This window comes from Mustelus asterias, chromosome 2 (assembly GCF_964213995.1).
Source record: "Mustelus asterias chromosome 2, sMusAst1.hap1.1, whole genome shotgun sequence".
NCBI classification, from domain to species: Eukaryota; Metazoa; Chordata; class Chondrichthyes; order Carcharhiniformes; family Triakidae; genus Mustelus; species Mustelus asterias.
Genome location: NC_135802.1, coordinates 8,574,350 through 8,595,931, shown reverse-complemented (window position 1 = coordinate 8,595,931; position 21,582 = coordinate 8,574,350). Strand labels below are relative to the sequence as shown.

The 21,582-nt window shown below is 44.8% G+C and overlaps 1 protein-coding gene across 1 annotated transcript in view; it reads right to left on the bottom strand.

Annotated features, from left to right (window-relative positions):
• Positions 1-12,972, bottom strand: part of LOC144505265 (rho GTPase-activating protein 39-like) — a 228,372-nt gene extending 215,400 nt beyond the window's left edge. Inside the window, exon 1 of the mRNA XM_078231318.1 lies at positions 12,877-12,972. Coding sequence (XP_078087444.1) covers positions 12,877-12,887 — 11 coding nt within the window. The 5' untranslated portion in view covers positions 12,888-12,972. The remainder of the gene's footprint in view (positions 1-12,876) is intronic.
• Positions 12,973-21,582: the final 8,610 nt, after the last annotated feature.

Here is a 21,582-nt window from a genome sequence, read left to right as displayed (position 1 = left end):
AGAGAAGGAGTTAGGATAGACGCTCCAACATTGCTGACAGCCGAGGATCCTTTTATGTTACTCAGGGTAGTTTTGAAGAATAGGTACAGGTCTTTTAAAAAACAGTCTAGTGGAATGTTGAAAGCAGTTGGAAGGTGCACTGTCCATCCTAACTGCTGCTCTGCTCAAGCAGGCCCTTCAAGTATCCACTGCACTATGGACAGAATACAAATGAACATTTATTGCCCGAACTCATCTTTAATTTTCAGCCTCTCTTCACTGCAACCTTCTTGGGCACTGTTTTATTATAGAAACCCTACAGTGCAGAAGGAGGCCATTCGGCCCATCGAGTCTGCACCGACCACAATGCCACCCAGGCCCTACCCCCACATATTTTACCCGCTAATCCCTCTAACCTACACATCCCAGGACTCTAAGGGGCAATTTTTTAACCTGGCCAATCAACCTAACCCGCACATCTTTGGACTGTGGGAGGAAACCGGAGCACCCGGAGGAAACCCACGCAGACACGAGGAGAATGTGCAAACTCCATGTTTTATTCATGCATGATATTCTGTTGAACTCTTCTCTTGCTTAATCTAAACAGCAAACACATACTCTTATAAAAGCAAATTACTGCAGATGCTGGAATCTGAAACCAAAAGAGAAAATGCTGGAAAATCTCAGCAGGTCTGGCAGCATCTGTAGGGAGAGAAAAGAGCTGACGTTTCGTGTCCAGATGACCCTTTGTCAAAGCTTTGGTCCAATATCAAGAATGGATGATGGTCATCTGGAGTTGAAACGTCAGCTCTTTTCTCTCCTTAGAGAGGCTGCCAGACCTGCTGAGATTTTCCAGCATTTTCTCTTTTGGAAACATATACTCTTCCTCCATCAATGTGCTGTAATCGAGGCTTGATTTTGATTTGATTTATTATTGTCACATGCATTAAGATACAATGAAAAGTATTGTTTCTTGCACGCTATGCAGACAAAGCATACCATTCATAGAGAAGGAAAGGAAAGAGTGCAGAATGTAGTGTTAATCATAGCTAGGGTGTAGAGAAAGATCAACTTAATGCAAGGTAAGTCCATTCAAAAGTCTGACAGCAGCAGGGAAGAAACTGTTCTTGAGTCGGTTGGTACGTGACCTGACTTTTGTATCTTTTTCCCGACGGAAGGAGGTGGGAGTCCTTAATTATGCTGGCTGCTTTGCTGAGGCAGAGGGAAGTGTAGACAGAGTCAATGAATGGGAAGCTGGTTTGCATGATGGATTAGGCTACATTCATGACCTTTTGTAGTTCCTTCCGGTCTTGGGCAGAGCAGGAGCCATTCAAGCTGTGATACAACCAAAAAGAATGCTTTCTATGGTGCATCTGTAAATGTTGATGAGAGCCGTAGATAACATGCCAAATTTCCTTAGTCTTCTGAGAAAGTAGAGGCGTTGGTGGGCTTTCTTAACTATAGTGTCGGCATGGGGGGAACCAGGACAGGTTGTTGGTGATCTGTGAACTTGCTATGAGCTTGCTATGCCTTCACAGTCCACCTCCCCCAGGTTTTCAAAGCTGGGAAGTTCCTTACCAACTTTCCTCCTGCAGGCTTTAAGCCGTAACTTTGATGCCTCCTAGCTGCTGCTCCTCAATTTGCCTGACCTACACTCCAATCTTTTCAATTTTAGTGACTTACACCTGGCCCTTCAGGCAGGTTTTTCAATTTCTTTAAAGAAAATCTACAAGAAAAAGACCAGATTCTATTAGTTATCTAGAGCCTAAGTGAAGTTGTTTTATTCAAATCAATAACTGTCAGAGGAATTGGAGCAGTTGATGTACATCTGCATCACTCCCAGGTCAATGCATACGCCAACAAGATGAGATGATTGGTGCCACCATCAGATTCCAGAGAGTATGCAAATACACTCACTACACTGCTCACAGACACATTAGTAAATCCACAATTCTCTTAACCTCAAACCATCACTGAATCTGAAGTCAACAGTTGACCATGTTGACAAAATATCATGATGTGGAGATGCCGGCGTTGGACTGGGGTAAACACAGTAAGAAGTTTAACAACACCAGGTTAAAGCTGGACTTTAACCTGGTGTTGTTAAACTTCTTACAAAATATCATACCAGTAATTCAATTCATTGAGCATGCAAGCAACGGCTTGTTTGGAAACAGCCCTTAAAAAAATATGTAGAAAAACATCTTCCAATTCCACACATCAATTTTCCACATTTGTTGCTGTCTCCCTGGTGTTCAGCCCCACGGGGTATTCTGCAGTAGCATTCATGAAATACACACAACTGTCCTAAGATGTCAATATTTGAACTCCGGAAAATTTAATAAAAGGCTATGTGTATTTTGCATGCAACACGAGGCTCTCTGTTCAAAGGATTACTGTTAACACATTGCTCAGTCAGCTGTACATGACAAAAAAAAAGCTAGGAAGAATATAGACCATAGCACATTATTCCGGTCACCTTGACAAAATAAAACAAAAAAAAAAGGTAAGCATTATTAGGAGAGCGGCAGGACAGAATATTCCCTCTCCTATGGATAGTCGATAGTCAAAAGCCTTTTCCCCAGGGTGAAAGAGTCAATTACTAGTGGGGGATAGGTTTAAGATGCGAGGGGCAAGATTTAAAGGAGGTGTATGGGACAAGTTTTTTTTAAAACACAGAGGATGGTGGGTGCCTGGAACTCGCTGCAGGTGAGGTAGTGGAAGCAGATACAATAGTGACTTTTAAAGGGCATCTTGACAAATACATGAATAGGATGGGAATAGAGGGATATGTCCCCGGAAGGGTAGGGGGTTTTAGTTAAGCCGGGCAGCATGGTTGATGCAGGCTTGGAGGGCCAAAGGGTCTGTTCCTGTGCTGTAATTTTCTTTATTCTATTTGCTTAAAAAGTCCTTCAAATTTGTGGACTGCAAAATGTGACAGAAGATACAAAAAATGAAAAGAAAATATGGAAACTAACGACAGGCTGCAGTCAAGGTAGCTCTCTGATTTTTTTTAAAAAGAGAAGGAACTTTTAATTAGCAATTTAATCTTCCACATTCTAATTAGTGAATTACTGTAACACAAATTATAAAGCCAGCTGGGAGAAGAAGAGTTAGCACCTTATAGGATGTTCTAAAAGTAACATTTCAAAGGTATTAAAGTAATGACGAAAGTTCAGACATTTATTACCTTAATCTATACAGTGGGACATTTAATTAGATACCCAGTTTCCAGTAGTAGCCTAGCTTTAGACTCCAAGGGTTTTTAAGTAAAGAGTGATCTTTGTCATGCCACGTTCAATTAAAAGAACTATGCACCATAATTAAAAGAAATGGTAGCAATTTGAAATCCACATCTTGCCTCAATAAAAAAGGTTTCTAAACTGAATGATTTCACTGACCCGCCGTCTCCCCCTCATTACCAGGCAGACTGCCTTGTAATCCAAATGACTAGACTATCCCCATCGCGTGGTTCCTATTTCGGGGAGGTTAACGACTACACCAATACAATAGTGTCGTCAGTGGAAACTGAAAGGCCTATCTGGTTAATATCACATCGTGATGTGGAGATGCAGGCGTTGGACTGTGGTAAACACAGTAAGAAGTCTCACAACACCAGGTTAAAGTCCAACAGGTTTATTTAGTAGCAAACGCCACTAGCTTTCGGAACATGCTGCTCCTTCGTCAGGTGGAGTGGGAGGTCTGCTCACAAACAGGGCATACAGAGACACAAACTCAATTTACAGAATAATGATTGGAATGCGATTCTTTACAGCTAATCAAGTCTTAAAGGTACAGACAATGTGAGTGGAGAGAGCATTAAGCACAGGTTAGAGAGATGTGTATTGTCTCCAGACAGGACAGCTAGTGAGATTTTGCAAGTCCAGGGAAGTTGTGGGGGTTATAGATAGTGTGACATGAACCCAAGATCCCAGTTGAGGCTGTCCTCATGTGTGCGGAACTTGGCTATCAGTTTCTGCTCAGCCGCCTTGGAGAACGCTTACACAGACGCCATCATCTCACGTGTGAATACCATCCACGAGGTACACGGTAGATAGTCTTGCAACTCGGCCAACATTGTCTACCTGATACGCTGCAGGAAAGGATGTCCCGAGGCATGGTACATTGGGGAAACCATGCAGACGCTACGACAACAGATGAATGAACACCACTCGACAATCACCAGGCAAGACTGTTCTCTTCCTGTTGGGGAGCACTTCAGCAGTCACGGGCATTCGGCCTCTGATCTCCGGGTAAGCGTTCTCCAAGGCGGCCTTCACGACACACGACAACGCAGTCGCTGAGCAGAAACTGATAGCCAAGTTCCGCACACGAGGACGGCTTCAACCGGGATCTTGGGTTCATGTCATACTAACTGTAACCCCCACAACTTGCCTGGGCTTGCAAAATCTCACTAGCTGTCCTGTCTGGAGACAATACACATCTCTTTAACCTGTGCTTAATGCTCTCTCCACTCATTGTCTGTACCTTTAAGACTTGATTAGCTGTAAAGAATCGCATTCCAATCATTATTCTGTAAATTGAGTTTGTGTCTCTGTATGCCCTGTTTGTCATGATGTGGAGATGCCGGCGTTGGACTGGGGTAAACACAGTAAGAAGTTTAACAACACCAGGTTAAAGTCCAACAGGTTTATTTGGTAGCAAAAGCCACACAAGCTTTCGAGGTTCTAAGCCCCTTCTTCAGGTGAGTGGGAATTCTGTTCACAAACAGAATTTATAAAGACACAGACTCAATTTACATGAATAATGGTTGGAATGCGAATACTTACAACTAATCCAGTCTTTAAGAAACAAAACAATGGGAGTGGAGAGAGCATCAAGACAGGCTAAAAAGATGTGTATTGTCTCCAGACAAGACAGCCAGTGAAACTCTGCAGGTCCACGCAACTGTGGGAGTTACAAATATTGTGACATGAACCCAATATCCCGGTTGAGGCCGTCCTTGTGTGTGCGGAACTTGGCTATCAGTTTCTGCTCAGCGACACGCAGAGTCGCTGAGCAGAAACTGATAGCCAAGTTCCGCACACACAAGGACGGCCTCAACCGGGATATTGGGTTCATGTCACAATATTTGTAACTCCCACAGTTGCGTGGACCTGCAGAGTTTCACTGGCTGTCTTGTCTGGAGACAATACACATCTTTTTAGCCTGTCTTGATGCTCTCTCCACTCCCATTGTTTTGTTTCTTAAAGACTGGATTAGTTGTAAGTATTCGCATTCCAACCATTATTCATGTAAATTGAGTCTGTGTCTTTATAAATTCTGTTTGTGAACAGAATTCCCACTCACCTGAAGAAGGGGCTTAGAACCTCGAAAGCTTGTGTGGCTTTTGCTACCAAATAAACCTGTTGGACTTTAACCTGGTGTTGCCCTGTTTGTGAGCAGACCTCCCACTCCACCTGACGAAGGAGCAGCACGCTCCGAAAGCTCGTGACGTTTGCTACCAAATAAACCTGTTGGACTTTAACTTGGTGTTAGACTTCTTACTGTAATATCACATCACCAGACTCCATCCCCGTCTCAGTATCCCTCATCCAAGTCCTTATTACCTCTAAATTGGACTATTCAAAGGCATTTAGAGCGGCACAGTGGTTAGCACTGTTGCCTCACAGCTCCAGGGACCTGGGTTCAATACCAGCCTTGAGTGACTGTGTGGAATCTGCACATTCTCCCCGCGTCTGCGAGGGTTTCCTCCAACAGTCCAAAGATGTGCAGGTTAGGCGGATTGGCCATGCAAAATGTTCCAAGTGTTCCAAGATGTGTAGGTTAGGGGGTTAATGAGATAAATGCATGGGGTTACAGGGATGGGGTGGGCCAGGACAAGATGCTCTGTCAGAGCGTCAGTGCAGACTTGATGGGCCAAATGGCCTCCTTCTGCACTGTAGGGCTTCTATGATTTCTGGCTGGTCTCCTACATCGTTCCAAAAACTTGAGGTCTAACACTCGAGTGCCTGTGCTCGAAGTCACACCAAATCCCATTCACCCATAATTCTGCTTACTGACCCAAATTGGCTCCCATTTAAGCAACATCCAATTTTAAAATTCTCCTCTTTATTTACAAATCCTCCCATGGCATTGCCCCTCTGCTCTGTAATCTGCTCCAGTCCCACAACCCCAGAGATATCTGCACTCCTCTAATCCTTGCCTCTCAGGCATCTCCAATTTTAATTGCTTCAGTACTGGTGGTTTGTGCCTTCAGTTGTCTGGACCCCAAGTGCTGGAATTCCTGCCACAAAACACTCGTGTTAGTTAAACCGGAGCAGCAACATTTAGTGCCAAAACTATTTAATTTTTCCTCATGCAACTTGGATCATAAAACATTCAGCTCCTTAATAGAAGCAATTTATTCTAATATCATTTCCATATCTTTCATTCCTGCATATTCTTCCTTTTTAAATACTGACCCTTAATTTATCCAATTCCCTTTTAAATTATCATCCTTATTTCAACAGACACTTTTAAAGAATAATCTTTATGAAAAAAATCTTCAATCACCTTGAATCAACTCATGATGATCTTTGTAACTGAGTCACCAATCTATTGTTATTGATTGCTTCACAATTGTAAGCCCCTGCTATATTCCCACCACTTAACCTTGCAGCTTCCAGTAAATAAATCACCAATTGCCTCTGTAACTGCACCCTCACATTCCTGTATAGTTCTAGTGGATCTTCGCTGAATCTTTTTCCTGACTGTTATATCCTTCCTATAGTGAGTACACAACACGCAAACCGAGGGGGTCAGCAGGCCTTGGCTCAGCAGCTGCCCTTTTGCCTCAGAATCTAACTCAAAATATCCAACGGCAGGGATTTGAGTGCATACTGACGGCCAACACCCACCTTGGCAGAGGGACCATCTTTCAGATGGGACATCGAACCAGCTCCTCACCTTTTCCTCTCGGATAGATGAAAAGGATCCCACCTCACCTTCAAAAAGCAGGAGAAAACTGGCCAATATTCATCCCTCAACTAAACAGAACTCAACAGTCGTTAATCCCTGTGGTTTGTAGGGGCTTGCTACGCACAAATTGGTTGCTGCATTTCTTGCAGTGAATCACTTCAAAAAGTATGTCATTGGCTGCAATGCTTGAGGACATTGAGATTGTGAAATAAATATAAATGCAAATCATTTGATGCCTAGTACGAATTCTACTTTTTAAAAAAATATTCAATGCCTCCTCCATATAAAATCCAGAATCCCAGCTATTTTTTAATGCCATTACATACCAAGTGTCCAATGTGTTGGAGGGTCTGATGAAGGATTAAACCTGAACAATTTTACAGTAGGTTTTTCCACAAGGTTCACCCACAAGCTTGAATTTTAACAGGTGGATTGGGACAGATGATAAAATTTGAACCTTGAGCCCAACCCATCTACTTCCAGGTTAAATGGAGTCAGGGCAAAGTGCAGACAACCAACCCACTCCCAGAAAACAGGTTGGAAAGTTCACATTTTCACAAGTGGGTAACGTGTTTTCTTCAGAATTTGGAACACTGGCAGCCCAAGGGAGGCGAGCCCAGATTTGAGAAGGTAAGCATCTTTACAGCACTGCTTGTGGGCCAAGAGGAGCGGGAATATATCCCCCAATCCCCAAATAGACAACCTCAGACAGAGACTCCCAGGATCAGACATTCCCTCAGGGCATGTCTGTTAGTGCAACCTACGCCACAGTCCTCCCTGCCTGACTGGAAGGTGACCCTGTCAGTCAGGCTGACTCTGGAGTGGGGAACCTTTCAATGACAGAAGACATATCCTGTGGAGTTCAAATTCTACAGTGTGTGGGGAGCTCAGAAATTCCCACTCAAAACTCCGCCCCGCCAATAACATAACCAGCCCAGTTATATCCAGGCCATTATTTCCACAGGAACAATAAGCAGTGCAGATACAAAATGTCATTCTTCTCTTTGAAAGATGTATTTTGACTTGCTTGCAACACTCCTGTCATTTGTCAGCAGAAGCCAGTCGCAGAACAGTAGACAATAATTGTCTTAACCAACACCCACTTTAGAAATTTGCAGAGACTGCATTGAACAAAGGACACTCGTACTGAAAGACAAGTATTCTGTTCTCAAAACGCTCCAGTCTCACATCACATTAATTACACCTTCAGCACTTAATTATCATTTTAAAATTAGCGATGAAGAACCATTCACTGATGCTTTCACACAAAGCACTGGATTCTCCCAAATAACCCACCGTAAGCAATTTGCTCACTACACTTCAAATAATGAGGTGAGAATTCCTCAAAATTCGAGATAAAGTTGCACAAATCTAATACTGAAGGAACACAGGAAAAAAAACTGTACAAACAAACAGAGATACAGATTATGGAAATAAATCACCTGCAAAATATAGTCCATTGTGATTGAAGGCAACAACTTGCATTACAAATGATCTAGGCGTATGCTGCACCAGCGTGTCGTGGAAAGACATTATTTTCATCAATCCTCTCCCAGTATAAGGGCCTTGCACAAAAACTCAACTATACTCACATCATAAGCACGCTTTAACTGTGCACAAATTATGAATTCAAAGAGGCTACTGTACAAGAAAGGAGGTGATCAGCGGTGAGGTACAGTCAATCTAGCATTGTCCTATCTATTTACACCCACAAGTTGTAAAGCTGGATGAATAAATTGGCACACTCAACAGCGATTGACCCTGGGACAGGTTGGCACAAGCAACTTACTCACTGAACCTTCCAGCGAGATGCTTTCTCCACTGGTTATGTCAGACATAAAAGCAGTTGCTCCTCAGCCTGGATACAAGAAAAGTCATAAAGTGCTCCTTTGCCCAGCAAACTCATTGGAATACAAAGCTGTTTTCAAGGCGACATTTGTATAAAAGCACGTTACATTTAAATGAATAAAAGAACAGCACTGCAGCACACAGAATCTCAACTAGCTTGCTAATGATGCGACACAGCACAGTCCAAAACTACAACGCAATCAGGGAGAAGAATACACTACCAGAGACATACCAAGATACAGTCAATATGAAACATTGGCTACTTATTTCACCCACATTTAAAGTCCCTTAAACAATGGTAGATTACATTTTTACTCCATTAAACAATTTACTATTGAAGATGTGACATTTATAAAACAAAATTCTTAAAAAACTAAGATGTAGAAAAAATAAAGCAAGTGTTTACAAGTGAATATTTTTATTGCAGTGATATATTTTTTATTTGGTCTTAAACTAAATACAATATTTCTAATACACCCCACAGAATCCAATTCTAGCTACTGTGAGGGAGAATGCTTGCTGGAACTTCATGCATTGATCAGTTATACACACAGTATAACTGTACTACAATTACACAGAATATTTTAACCACACAGAGGAGGCGAGAATTAATCAAAAATGACATCTCATTTCAAAACTCCGAAAACTCAGTCACATCAGTTGGGAACACCCGAGTCAGAGTATTCTGGCTCAGCCCAGGCGACAGCAATGTTTAATTCCATGCCGAGGAAGTGGGGCGTTATCTATCCAGTTGATGCTGAAAATTGGCAGTGTCTGAATAGCAAGGCGTTCTCGCTGTCCAGGCCAACATTCCTCCCTCGGCAAACAACATTAAAGGCACATCAGCCGGTCATTAATTTCATTACTGTTATGTTTGCCACGTAAATGCACGTTTATGCCTGTGAAGCACTTGGAGATGTCAGCAAGAGATGGTGAGGCACCATATAAATGCAAATGCAATATTTATTTTCCTTTTATCATTAGGCAGATCACAGAATGGGGACACAAGCAGGAAGCTAACGAGAACATTATGTACAAAGCTGTGTGGTTACAATTGTAACATAAATGCTTAAAGTACTCAGATAATGACGACTTTGGCCACAGAAAGCAACAAAAAAAAATCAACCAGCTATAATAAACTGGATTAAACAAAAAACTCACACCACATAAAGTACAATTAGAACCATCAATCGTCATGGACAAACCAGAATTTATGTAACCTGTCTGCGTGGGTTTCCTTCCACATTCCAAAGATGTGCGGGTTAAGTGGATTGGCCATGCTAGATCGTCCCTTAGTGTCAGGGGGACTAGCTAAGGTGAATGCATGGGATTATGGGTATAGGGCCCAGGTGGTCGGTGCAGACTCGATGGGCTGAATGGCTTCCTTCTGCGCTGTAGGATTCTATGAAAGTTAATAAATGTGTCGCAAGGAGGCTTACATTGACGCTGCAATGAAGTCACTGCGAAAATCTCCTCGTCGCCACACTCTGGTGCCAGTTCGGGTACACAGAGAGGATTCAGCATGGCCAATGCACCTAACCAGTACGTCTTTCGGACTGTGGGAGGAAACCGAAGGACCCGGAGAGAACTCACACAGACACGAGGAGAACGTGCAGACTCCACAAAGACAGTGACCCAAGCCAGGAACCATGGTGCTGTGAGGCAGCAGTGCTAACCACTGTACTGTCCTGAAGAGCTATATAAAGTAATGCATTTTGGAAATAGGGAAGAGAATTACACCATGAATGGATAAAAGGTGTGTAAATATACAGATCATTAACAGCAGAAGCACAAGTACATAAGTCCATCAGAAGGCAAAATACGAAGACACCCTTGGCATCACATGAAAAGACAGTGTCAGCAATGAAGCAGGCCTTTCTGGGACAAACATGCCAAGCAGGCTACCATTCATAAAGCATAGGCAGCTTCACTGGCATGGACATGTGCACAGGATAGATGATGGCTGTATCCCCTAGGATATAATATGTGGGGAGACAGGCCATCAGGACTAGCAAAGCACCAAACTCCAGTTCAAGGACATTCTCAAAATAGACAATAAAGCCCTCAACATCAATTATTGACAAGTGGGAAACTAGCTGACAACCGACACCGGCTGTGAGCAGAAATTCACCAACGTGAAGTCGTGTGGCGCCAAACCAGACACCAGCCAGCCCTGCAAACAAGATGTCAGCAGAGATCATCCTGCACCACTGGCAAGCGATACCTCACATGTGGCAGACTTTGCCTTTCCAGAATTAGCCACCAATAGAAGTGCAGCAGATGATCTCGCCTAACCTTACCAAAGTTCTGAGACTGCATTCCCATCAATCTCAGAGGCCAATCAAGGAGGCAAAATGAATCATTGGTTTTGTGTCTAAAACACTTTGTACGAATACAAGGAGATGGTATTGAAGTGAGGCTGGAGTATCTTCTACCATTTTGAGCATTCCATTATATACTCATATTGGAAAAGAATGACAATGTGTAGATCTGACCAGAGATGAACAGTTACAGCTATAGAGACTTGATGAATTCAGGCTTCCCTTTGTGCCTCTCCCACCCCACCCAATAGAGCGGAGAAAGTTTACAGACAAACCTGATGCAGGTCTTCAAGTTTTGGAAGATTTAACAATCAGGCAAATTGTGATAACTGATTTAGACCAGAGTCACAGGAATCAAAGAGTACAAATCAAAGACAATCACAAAAAGAACAGAAATCTTTACATGGACTGTTAAAAGGTTCAATCCTCTTTGAGAAGGGTGAAGAGATTGGATTATGGGGAAGTGATCCCTATTACTGGGAATCTAAAAGGATCAGATAATATTGACAATGAAAGGCTGCTGGACCAGACCAGCAGATGCAGCGGACAAGACTTACACTTGAAAAATGGGACAGATTCAGTATTAATCTGCAGAAACATTTCAATTGGGGTCCCCTCAAGGTCTGGCAGTACTGATGCCTTCAAATACAAATTGGATATATATTAACTTCATTTTGGGATATACGAGTAATTTGGGACATGATATGCTCAGTGCAGTGTGTGTGGCAGGAATAGGTAACTTTGGACCTGGGATCCCAAAGCGCTCAGCCACTGGGATTCCCTTCCCCTCGTGTCTGGGTTTGTTGCAGAGCAATGGGTTGATTGCTAAGACTCGTGAACAAATCCATGATCATTACACCACCATTAGGTGGCTTTTGGACTGATTAGGGCTCCGATGAAGGCATTGTTAACTCTATTTCGCTCTACAGATGCTGTCTGACCTGAGAATTTTCAGCATTTTTCTGATTTTATTTCCGATTTCCAGCATGTGCGGTACTTTTACTTTCCCAATGCACAACAGGGTCAATTTGTTCTTTTTGTTCAAAAGGGAAGGTACATAGGATTATGCCAGGTGAAACCACATGGCACTTGGCTTGGGTTCAATGGCCTGTTCCAGCACTGTGATGTTCCATTACAGATCAACATGCATGTTGCAGTTTGGAGCTACAGACAGCGATAGTAGAGTCTGCAACATGTTTTCTATCATACAGCTGACCAGGAATCTCTTCCTCTTACCAACTGCGCTGAAAAGGTTTGCACCACCTGCTTTCCCGGGTAGGACTCGAACCCGGAGCCTCTGGCTCGGAGGCGGGGGGGGGGGGGCGCTACCCACTGCACCACAAACCCCCAAACCCTCATCCTGCAAAACAATCCCATTCATAACCAGCGGAACCCTGGCGCAGGCGCACTCTACTGCACCTGTTGCCAGGCCACGCATGCGCCGTATGGGAGGGGGGTGAGTATTTGGCAAGCCCGCGCCTGCGCACTGCCTCTCCCGCAGCCCAAGCCGGGGACAGGCTGCTGGCTGCACCGTTGGGGCACACTATTAGGCAGCGGGCACCGACTCCCAACATCACCAGCAATCCGAGAGCTGGGGAGGAGGGCTGCATCCCACAGCACTGACCAGCTGGGAATATATAATAAAAAATAATACCCGGCTCAAATCGCCTCCAAAGTCAGTCAGAAAACGCGTACACAAGAAGAGAAAAAATAAAATCACCTCACAGGGGAATGAAAAAATATAACATTCAACGAAAAATATTTTTGGAAAAATAAGAGGGTTTATTTTGAATTGAAATTGACCGACCTCTCTGCCATCTTGTGAGGGGGGGATACTCAGCGTGTGTAAGGTTGAGCACTAAGCAGGAACGGCTCCATCCGATGCGAAGCGCTCACCGGCTCGAGCATCATTAATATTGGAGCCGCGTTTAACCGCCGTCCCTACAACCGCCTGACGTCAGCGCGCCAGCCCCGCCCCCACACGCCCGATGTCAGCGCGCCAGCCCCGCCCCCACACGCCAGACGTCGGCGCGCCAGCCCCGCCCCCACACGTCCGATGTCAGCGCGCCAGCCCCGCCCCCACACGCCCGATGTCAGCGCGCCTGCCCGCCCGCCCCCTCCCGCCTGATGTCAGCACGCCAGCCCCGCCTCTTGTGTTACGTCAGCACGTCTGCCCGCCCCAACCCGTCGGCCGTCAGCGCGTCTGCCTGTTCCCCCACCTGACGTAATGTGCCGCCCCACCACTCCCCCGGCATCAGCGTGCCGCCCCGCCCACTCCCCCTGACATCAGCGTGCCGCCCCACACCGCCCGCCCCCGCGCCTGACGTCGGCAGGCTGGCGTTCTCTCTGTCCCGCACACAGCCTGATGCCGACGCGTCTCCCGGGGCACGCCGGGATTTGTAGTCTTTGTCCACTGTGAGCTGATCAAGCCAGAGTGCGCCCCTGCAGGCCAACATTACACCCAGCCACATTGACCAGCCAAAAGACGATTGGGTACCAGATGCATGGGAACACCACCCTGCAAACCACATACCATCCTGATTTTGAACTAAAAAGCAAAATAATGCAGCTGCTGAAGGTCTGTTGAAAGCAACTCTGGTAGCATCTGTGAAGAGAGAAACAAATTTAATTTTCTGAGTCCGCTTCAGAGGACTTTGGACTTGGACACAGTCTGAAAGACGTGCTGGTTAGGGTACATTGGCCATGCTAAATTCTCCCTCAGTGTACCCCAACAGGTGCTGGGGTGTGGCAGCTCAGGGATTTTCACATCAACTTCATTGCAGCGTTAACGTAAGCCAACTTATAACTAATAAATAAACTTTAACTGCAATGTTAACTCTGATTCTCTCTCCACAGATTCTGCCAGACCTGCTAAGTTTTAACAGCACTGGAAATTGGGAAATTTGCTGTATGATTGACAGTCAAGCATTATGCGATTGGGCAATGAATCTTTTAGTTTTCCAATCAGCGTAGGAAGGCAGTGTGCCTCAAGGATGGATGTGTTGATCGAATAATGGCTGGTGTGTAGGGGCAGACCATGCAATAATCCATTTAATCGCAGTTAGCAACCAGTGGGGGTAACCACACCACATGAACTGCAACGGTTCAAGAAGTGGCAATTAGAGATCAGCAATAACAGGGTGTCTTAGCCATGCCGTGTGAAAGAATAAATATAGTAACAGTTTTGACAACACCAGGTTAAAGTCCAACAGGTTTATTTGGTAGCAAATACCAAACCTGTTGGTATTAATAAACCTGTTGGACTTTAACCTGGTGTTGTTAAAACTGTTACTGTGTTTACCCCAGTCCAACGCCGGCATCTCCACATAAAGAATATACCAAAAATTGGGTCCCCCCACCCCATCCCACCCACCCTACCTTCACCTGCCACTTGCTCTCACCCAGATTAGCAACTTCACACATACTGGAAAGGTTGCAAACCCTCTGGAATCGTCCTCACCAGCATCTCCAGGGACTGAACCGCAAGGATTATCATAGAAATCATAGAAACCCTACAGTGCAGAAGGAGGCCATTCGGCCCATCGAGTCTGCACCGACCACAATCCCACCCAGGCCCTACCCCCACATATTTACCCGCTAATCCCTCTAACCTATGCATCTCAGGGGCAATTTTAACCTGGCCAATCAACCTAACCCGCACATCTTTGGACTGTGGGAGGAAACCGGAGCACCCGGAGGAAACCCACGCAAACACGAGGAGAATGTGCAAACTCCACACAGACAGTGACCCAAGCCGGGAATCGAACTCGGGACCCTGGAGCTGTGAAGCAGCAGTGCTAACCACTGTGCTACCGTGCCGCCACGGTAGCACAGTGATTACATTTCGTACATTTCATTTATAGTGAAAGTAAACAGCAACATATTTGTAATATCTGTAGGTTGGAATGAGATTTTTTTGAGTTGGGAACTGACAGTGTATGTGGTGGGATCGGTGGGGGGAGGCGGGGGTCCATGGGATCTTTCGCTCTGCCTAAATGGACCACAAATGAGAATCAATGATCGAATTGACTGGCAACGCATGCTTATGGGGCTGAATGCTGTAGCCTTGTTACCCCCGCTGCTTCCCCAACCCTTCCAGTGCTCTGCTGTATCTGAAGGCAGTGACTTCTCACTGGGGTGTAGTTCCCTTGGTAGCAGTTGTCCATTTTCCAGATGTACCTTTATAGCGAGTGTCAGCAGGCTGCTCAACAGCAGGAGTAGTACACCAGGTCCAAACCCATTCCCATCCAAGGTTGTATTTGCTAGCTGGAGTTGGTGACAAGGTAACGCAGACTGCTTTAATCCTCTCCTCCCCCCTAACCCACGTTCACTCTATTTAGAGTTGCAACCCTCCTGGATTGACCTGGGGTCTCTGGAAGTTAAAAATCAAGGCACTGCTGAAGAACAAATCATGAGGACTTTAAAAAAGATTGCGCTTATTTGTCATTTTCTTTGAACATTTCTCTTAATCCGATATAAAACACACTGTGTACAGTTCTAGTCACCCTATTATAGAAAGGATATTATTAAACTAGAAAGAGTGCAAAAAAGATTTACAAGGATGCTACCGGGACTTGATGGTTTGAGTTATAAGGAGAGGCTGGATAGATTGGGATTTCTTTCTCTAGAGTGTAGGAGGCTTAGAGGTGATCTTATAAAAGTCTATAAAATAATGAGGGGCACAGATCAGCTAGATAGTCAATATCTTTTCCCAAAGGTAGGGGAGGCTAAAACTAGAGGGCATAGGTTTAAGGTGAGAGGGGAGAGATACAAAAGGGTCCAGAGGGGCAATTTGTTTCACACAGAGGGTGGTGAGTGTCTGGAACAAGCTGCCAGAGGCAGTAGTAGAGGCGGGTACAATTTTGTCTTTTAAAAAGCAGTTAGACAGTTACATGGGTAAGATGGGTATAGAGGGATATGGGCTAAATACAGACAATTGGGACTAGCTTAGGGGTTAAAAAAGGGGCGGCATGGACAAGTTGGGCCAAAGGGCCTGGTTCCATGCTGTAAACCTCTACGAGAGGGGGGGGGCGGGGAGCAGGGTGGAGGTGTTGTGGAAAGGATGTTTGGTTAACAGTCAAGCATCATCCAATTAGGTGATGAATTTTTTAGCTTTCCAACTGGGTAGAAAGGCAACGATGGATGTGTTGGCCAATTAATGGCTGGAGTCTGGGGTGAAATCCCCCGGGATACAATTCACCACAGTTGGCACCCGAACTGTGTTGTGCTTCTTTCCAGCCTGCTTGCAATTACCACGTGGACTTTGTGCCACATGGTTCAGGACACTTAGCCATGGGGAGTGGTGTTGTGTGTGTGTGTGCTGTCATATCAAATTATTTCCAGTCCCTCCTAACTGGATCTGTAGTTCTGCGTTTTGATCAGTCAGAGCGAATGCTGGAGCAAGAGCCTGCCAGTAATGAACTGCAAATGGTCTCTTGATAAAGCACCAATGTTGTTGTCACAATCGTTAACACACTCCTGTGTATGTTGCCAGTGACATGGAGCCTATAGTCACCTGACCCCTACATTGACAGAAGGACAGAAACCCAGACTCCAGAGTGCGGGTTGAGGGCAGGAGGAGACACTGACTCAGTCTAGCACTTCGGAGTTCTTTTGGGCTGAGGATAAGGGCCCTCATGCACCTCCATCAAAAAGAAAGTCCTGAACAAGGGAGCCAGGAGTTAGGTGCTGTACCAGAGACAAGTCCTGGGACATGGGCAGGGAGAGGTCCCAGAGGGAGAACCCAAAGAGGGAACCCAGGGAGGGGAAACAAGGAGAAGTTTCAGTGAGAGACACCACCGGAGAAAGAGCCTCTGAGGAGAGACCACTTTTGATTTGACGTATTATTGTCACATGTATTGGGATACAATGAAAAGTATTGCTTCTTACGCACTATACAGACAAAACACACTGTTCACAGAGTACATAGGGGAGAAAGAAAGGAGAGGAAAGGTGAAAGTGACAGCCCTGGACATCAAGGCCACATTTGACTGAGTGTGGCATCAAGGAGCCCCAGCAAAACTGGAATCAATGGGTATCAGGGGGCAAACTCTCCGCTGGTTGGAGTCATACCTGGTACATAGGAAGATGGTTATGGAGGGTCAGTCATCTCAACTCCAGAACATCTCGGCAGGAGTCCCTCAGGGTAGTATCCTAGGTCCAACAATCTTCAGCTGCTTCATCAATGACCTTCCCTCCGTCATAAGGTCAGAAGTGGGGATGTTCGCCGATGATTGCACAATGTTCAGCACCATTTGCGACTCCTCAGATACTGAAGCAGTCCATGTTCAAATGCAGCAAGACCTGGATAATATCCAGGCTTGGGCTGACAAGTGGCAAATAACATTCATGTCACACAAATGCCAGGCAATGATCATCACCAATAAGAGACACTCTAACCACCGCCCATTGACATTCAATGGTGTTACCATCACTGAATTCCCCCACTGTCAACATCCTTGGGGTTACCAATGACCAGAAACTCAACTGGACTCACCACATAAACACAGTGGCTACAAGAGCAGGTCAGAGGCTCGGAATACTGCAGCGAGTAACTCACCTCCTGACTCCCCAGAGCCTATCCACCATCTACAAAGCACAAGTCAGGAGTGTGATGGAATACTCCCCACTTGCCTGGATGGGTGCATCTCCAACAACACTCAAGAAGCTTGACACCATTCAGGATAAAGCAGTTTGCTTGATTGGCACCACATCTACAAACATGGACTGCAGCGATTCAAGAAGGTAGCTCACGACCACCTTCTCAAGGGCAACTAGGGATGGGAAATAAATGCTGCCCAGCCAGTGATACCCATGTCCCACGAATAAATAAAATAAATGCCTCTCAAATCTAATATTTTCTTGCCTCTACATGGTACATATCCCTCTATTCCCTGCCCAGTCATTTACCTATCCAGATGCTTCTTGTACGTTGTTATAGAATCTGCTTCCATCACCTCCTCTGGCAGCGCGTTCCAGGCATTCACTACCCTCTGTGTGAAAAACCTGCCCCTTACATAAACCTTCCCCCTCTCTTTTCATGTTTAAGGATTGCTCAATAGTTAGGAGTTAAACTGTTTTATTTTGTTGGAGTTGCATTTAAACTATGTTATGAATAAAACATTTTTGGATTAAAAATAATCCCTAATTTGCCAACGGAATTACTCCCGAGGCGAGGCATCCATTCCTCAAATGTATGCCAAAATAGAAAGATTGTTGGGGTCTAGTCTGGCTTCATAATATACCCTCGCGTTCTGGTCTGGCAGCCTAACAGTAGAGATATGAGTAGTGTTTCTAGAAGATGCCAAAAAGGTATCCACATGACATGGTAATAAACCTTGCTCTCTTGAAGCTTTTAATGATTGTTTCAAGAATTTTACAAAGTCTTTCAACAAATCCATTGGTAAATGGATGATAAGTTGTGGATTTTATATGCTGAATTCCACTTAATTGAGATAATCCTCAAACTCTTGTGACGTAAACTGTGAACCATTATCACAACAAGCTGTTCCAATTTACCAATTCTTGCAACAATTTCATCAAGTTTTTCAATGGCTTGTTCAGTTGTAATAGATCTCATGATAACAACTTCAGGCCACTTTGAGTATGCATCAATTATGACTAAGAACATGTGACCCTCAAATAGACCAGCAAAATCTACATGGCATTTGAGGCCATTCCCAACAAAGTAAAGGAGACAATGGTGGAGTGTTTGTTATTCATGCATAGGAATGACACTGTCCCTCTTTTTCTTTCTGAGTTTAAAAATTGGCAAGTCATGTTGCAGCTTTATAGAACCTTAGTTAGGCCACACTTGGAATATAGTGTTCAATTCTGGTCGCCACACTACCAGAAGGATGTGGAGGCTTTGGAGAGGGTACAGAAAAGATTTACCAGGATGTTGCCTGGCATGGAGGGCATTAGCTATGAGGAGAGGTTGGGGAAACTTGGTTTGTTCTCACTGGAACGACAGAGGTTGAGGGGTGACCTGATAGAAGTCTACAAGATTATGAGAGGCATGGACAGAGTGGATAGTCAGAAGCTTTTTACCAGGGTGGAAGAGTCAATTACTAGGGGGCACAGGTTTAAGGTGCGAGGGGCAAGGTTTAAAGGAGATGTACGAGGCAGATTCTTTACACAGAAAGTAGTGGGTGCCTGGAACTCGTTGCCGGGGGGGGTAGTGGAAGCGGATACGGTAGTGACTTTTAAGGGGTGTCTTGACAAATACATGAATAGGATGGGAATAAAGGGATATGGTCCCCGGAAGGGTAGGGGGTTTTAGGTAAGTAGGACCGCATGGTCGGTGCAGGCTTGGAGGGCCGAAGGGCCTGTCCCTGTGCTGTAACTTTCTTTGTTCTTTGTTCTTTGTTCAATCTGAGCATCCAGCCCTAGGTAGCAAAAATGACTATGTGCTAATTCCTTCACAGATGCCATCATCTCACGTGAGAACACCACCCACCAGGTACACGGTACATACTCTTGCAACTCGGCCAACGTTGTCTACCTGATACGCTGCAAGAAAGGATGTCCCGAGGCATGGTACATTGGGGAAACTATGCAGACGCTGCGACAACGGATGAATGAACACCGCTCGACAATCACCAGGCAAGACTGTTCTCTTCCTGTTGGGGAGCACTTCAGCGGTCACGGGCATTCGGCCTCTGATATTCGGGTAAGCGTTCTCCAAGGCGGCCTTCGCGACACACGACAGCGCAGAGTCGCTGAGCAGAAACTGATAGCCAAGTTCCGCACACACAAGGACGGCCTCAACCGAGATATTGGGTTTATGTCACACTATTTGTAACTCCTACAGTTGCGTGGACCTGCAGAGTTTCACTGGCTGTCTTGTCTGGAGACAATACACATCTCTTTAGCCTGTCTTGATGCTCTCTCCACTCCCATTGTTTTGTTTCTTAAAGACTGGATTAGTTGTAAGTATTCGCATTCCAACCATTATTCATGTAAATTGAGTCTGTGTCTTTATAAGTTCTGTTTGTGAACAGAATTCCCACTCACCTGAAGAAGGGGCTCAGAGCCTCGAAAGCTTGTGTGGCTTTTGCTACCAAATAAACCTGTTGGACTTTAACCTGGTGTTGTTAAACTTCTTACTCTAATTCCTTCATCCAGACTATACAAGGATGTCCTTCGTCCTTCATGTAGTTGATCAAGAACTCTTTCATGTGGGCTAGGAGGAATGATCACTCAGATTCCCCACAATAGGCGCCCATCTTGAATGGTCATCCAAGCTTTCTGGACACATATGGACTGGAATTTTCTGAACTTGCCCGCGGCAGAGATTCTCCAGTCCCACTGCAGTGATTGGAGATTTGGCTGAGCACCAAATTTTCCATTCTCGCTGGCAGCGGTGGGGGGGATGTATGAGACCAGAGAATTCTGGCCATGGTTTCAAATCAGGATGTGTATAATACATTCCTTTCAATACCATATCCATCAGCTTCCCCATCACCAGATCATTTCTGGTATGTCTGAGAATTTGAGAAGCTGCGACAGGCAAATGATCCACTCACAAAAAAATAAAGAATATTATCAAAACTAGTTGGCGGTATCTGCGCAATAGTTAAAGGTAAGTGTGAGAATGCATTAGCATGGCACTCTGATTGAAGATACTATATAGGAGTGTGCAGATAAGATCAGTGACCATCTTTGCAATCAGTTAGCAGATAACAACGATATGCCTTTATACAACCCAACAATAATAGTTAAAGGTCAATGGTCAGTCAATAATGTGAAATGACGACCAGATAAATAATGATGAAACCTTCATAGTCAAAACTTATATGTCTGATTAGTAAGTTTGCGGATGCCACAAAGATTAGGGAGCTGCGGATAGTGAGGAGGATTGCGTAGGATATAGATAAACCGGAGATTTGGTGAGAGAAATGGCAGATGGAATTTAATCCGGACAAATAAGAGGTGGTGTATTTTGGAAGGTTTATTCTTTGTCCAATGCAGGAGGGAAGTACACAGTAAATGGCAGAACCCTTAGAAACAAGAATGCATAGAGGGATCTAAGCATACAGGTCCACAGTTCCTGAAAGTGGATAAGGAAGCGTATGGCATGCCTTCATTAGTCAAGTATAAAAATTGGCAAGTCATGTTGCAGCTGTATAGAACTTTAGTAAAGCCACATTTGGAATATTGTGTACAGTTCTGGTTGCCACACTACCAGAAGAGTGTGAAAGCTTTGGAGAGGGTACAGAAAAGGTTGATCAGGATGTTGCCTGGTTTGGAGCGTATTAGTTATGACGAGTGATTGGACAAACTTGATTTGTTTTCACTTGAACATCAGAGGCTGAAGGGCAACCTGATAGAAGTTTACAAAATTATGAGGCACGGATAGAATGGATAGTCGGAATTTTTTTTTCAAGGGTACAAATGTCAACAGAAGGGACAGAGGTTTAAGATAAAAGGGGGAAAGTTGAAAGGAGATGTGAGAGGCAGTTTTTTTTTACACAGATCGTGGTAAGTGCTTGGAATGTGCGGCCAGAGGAGG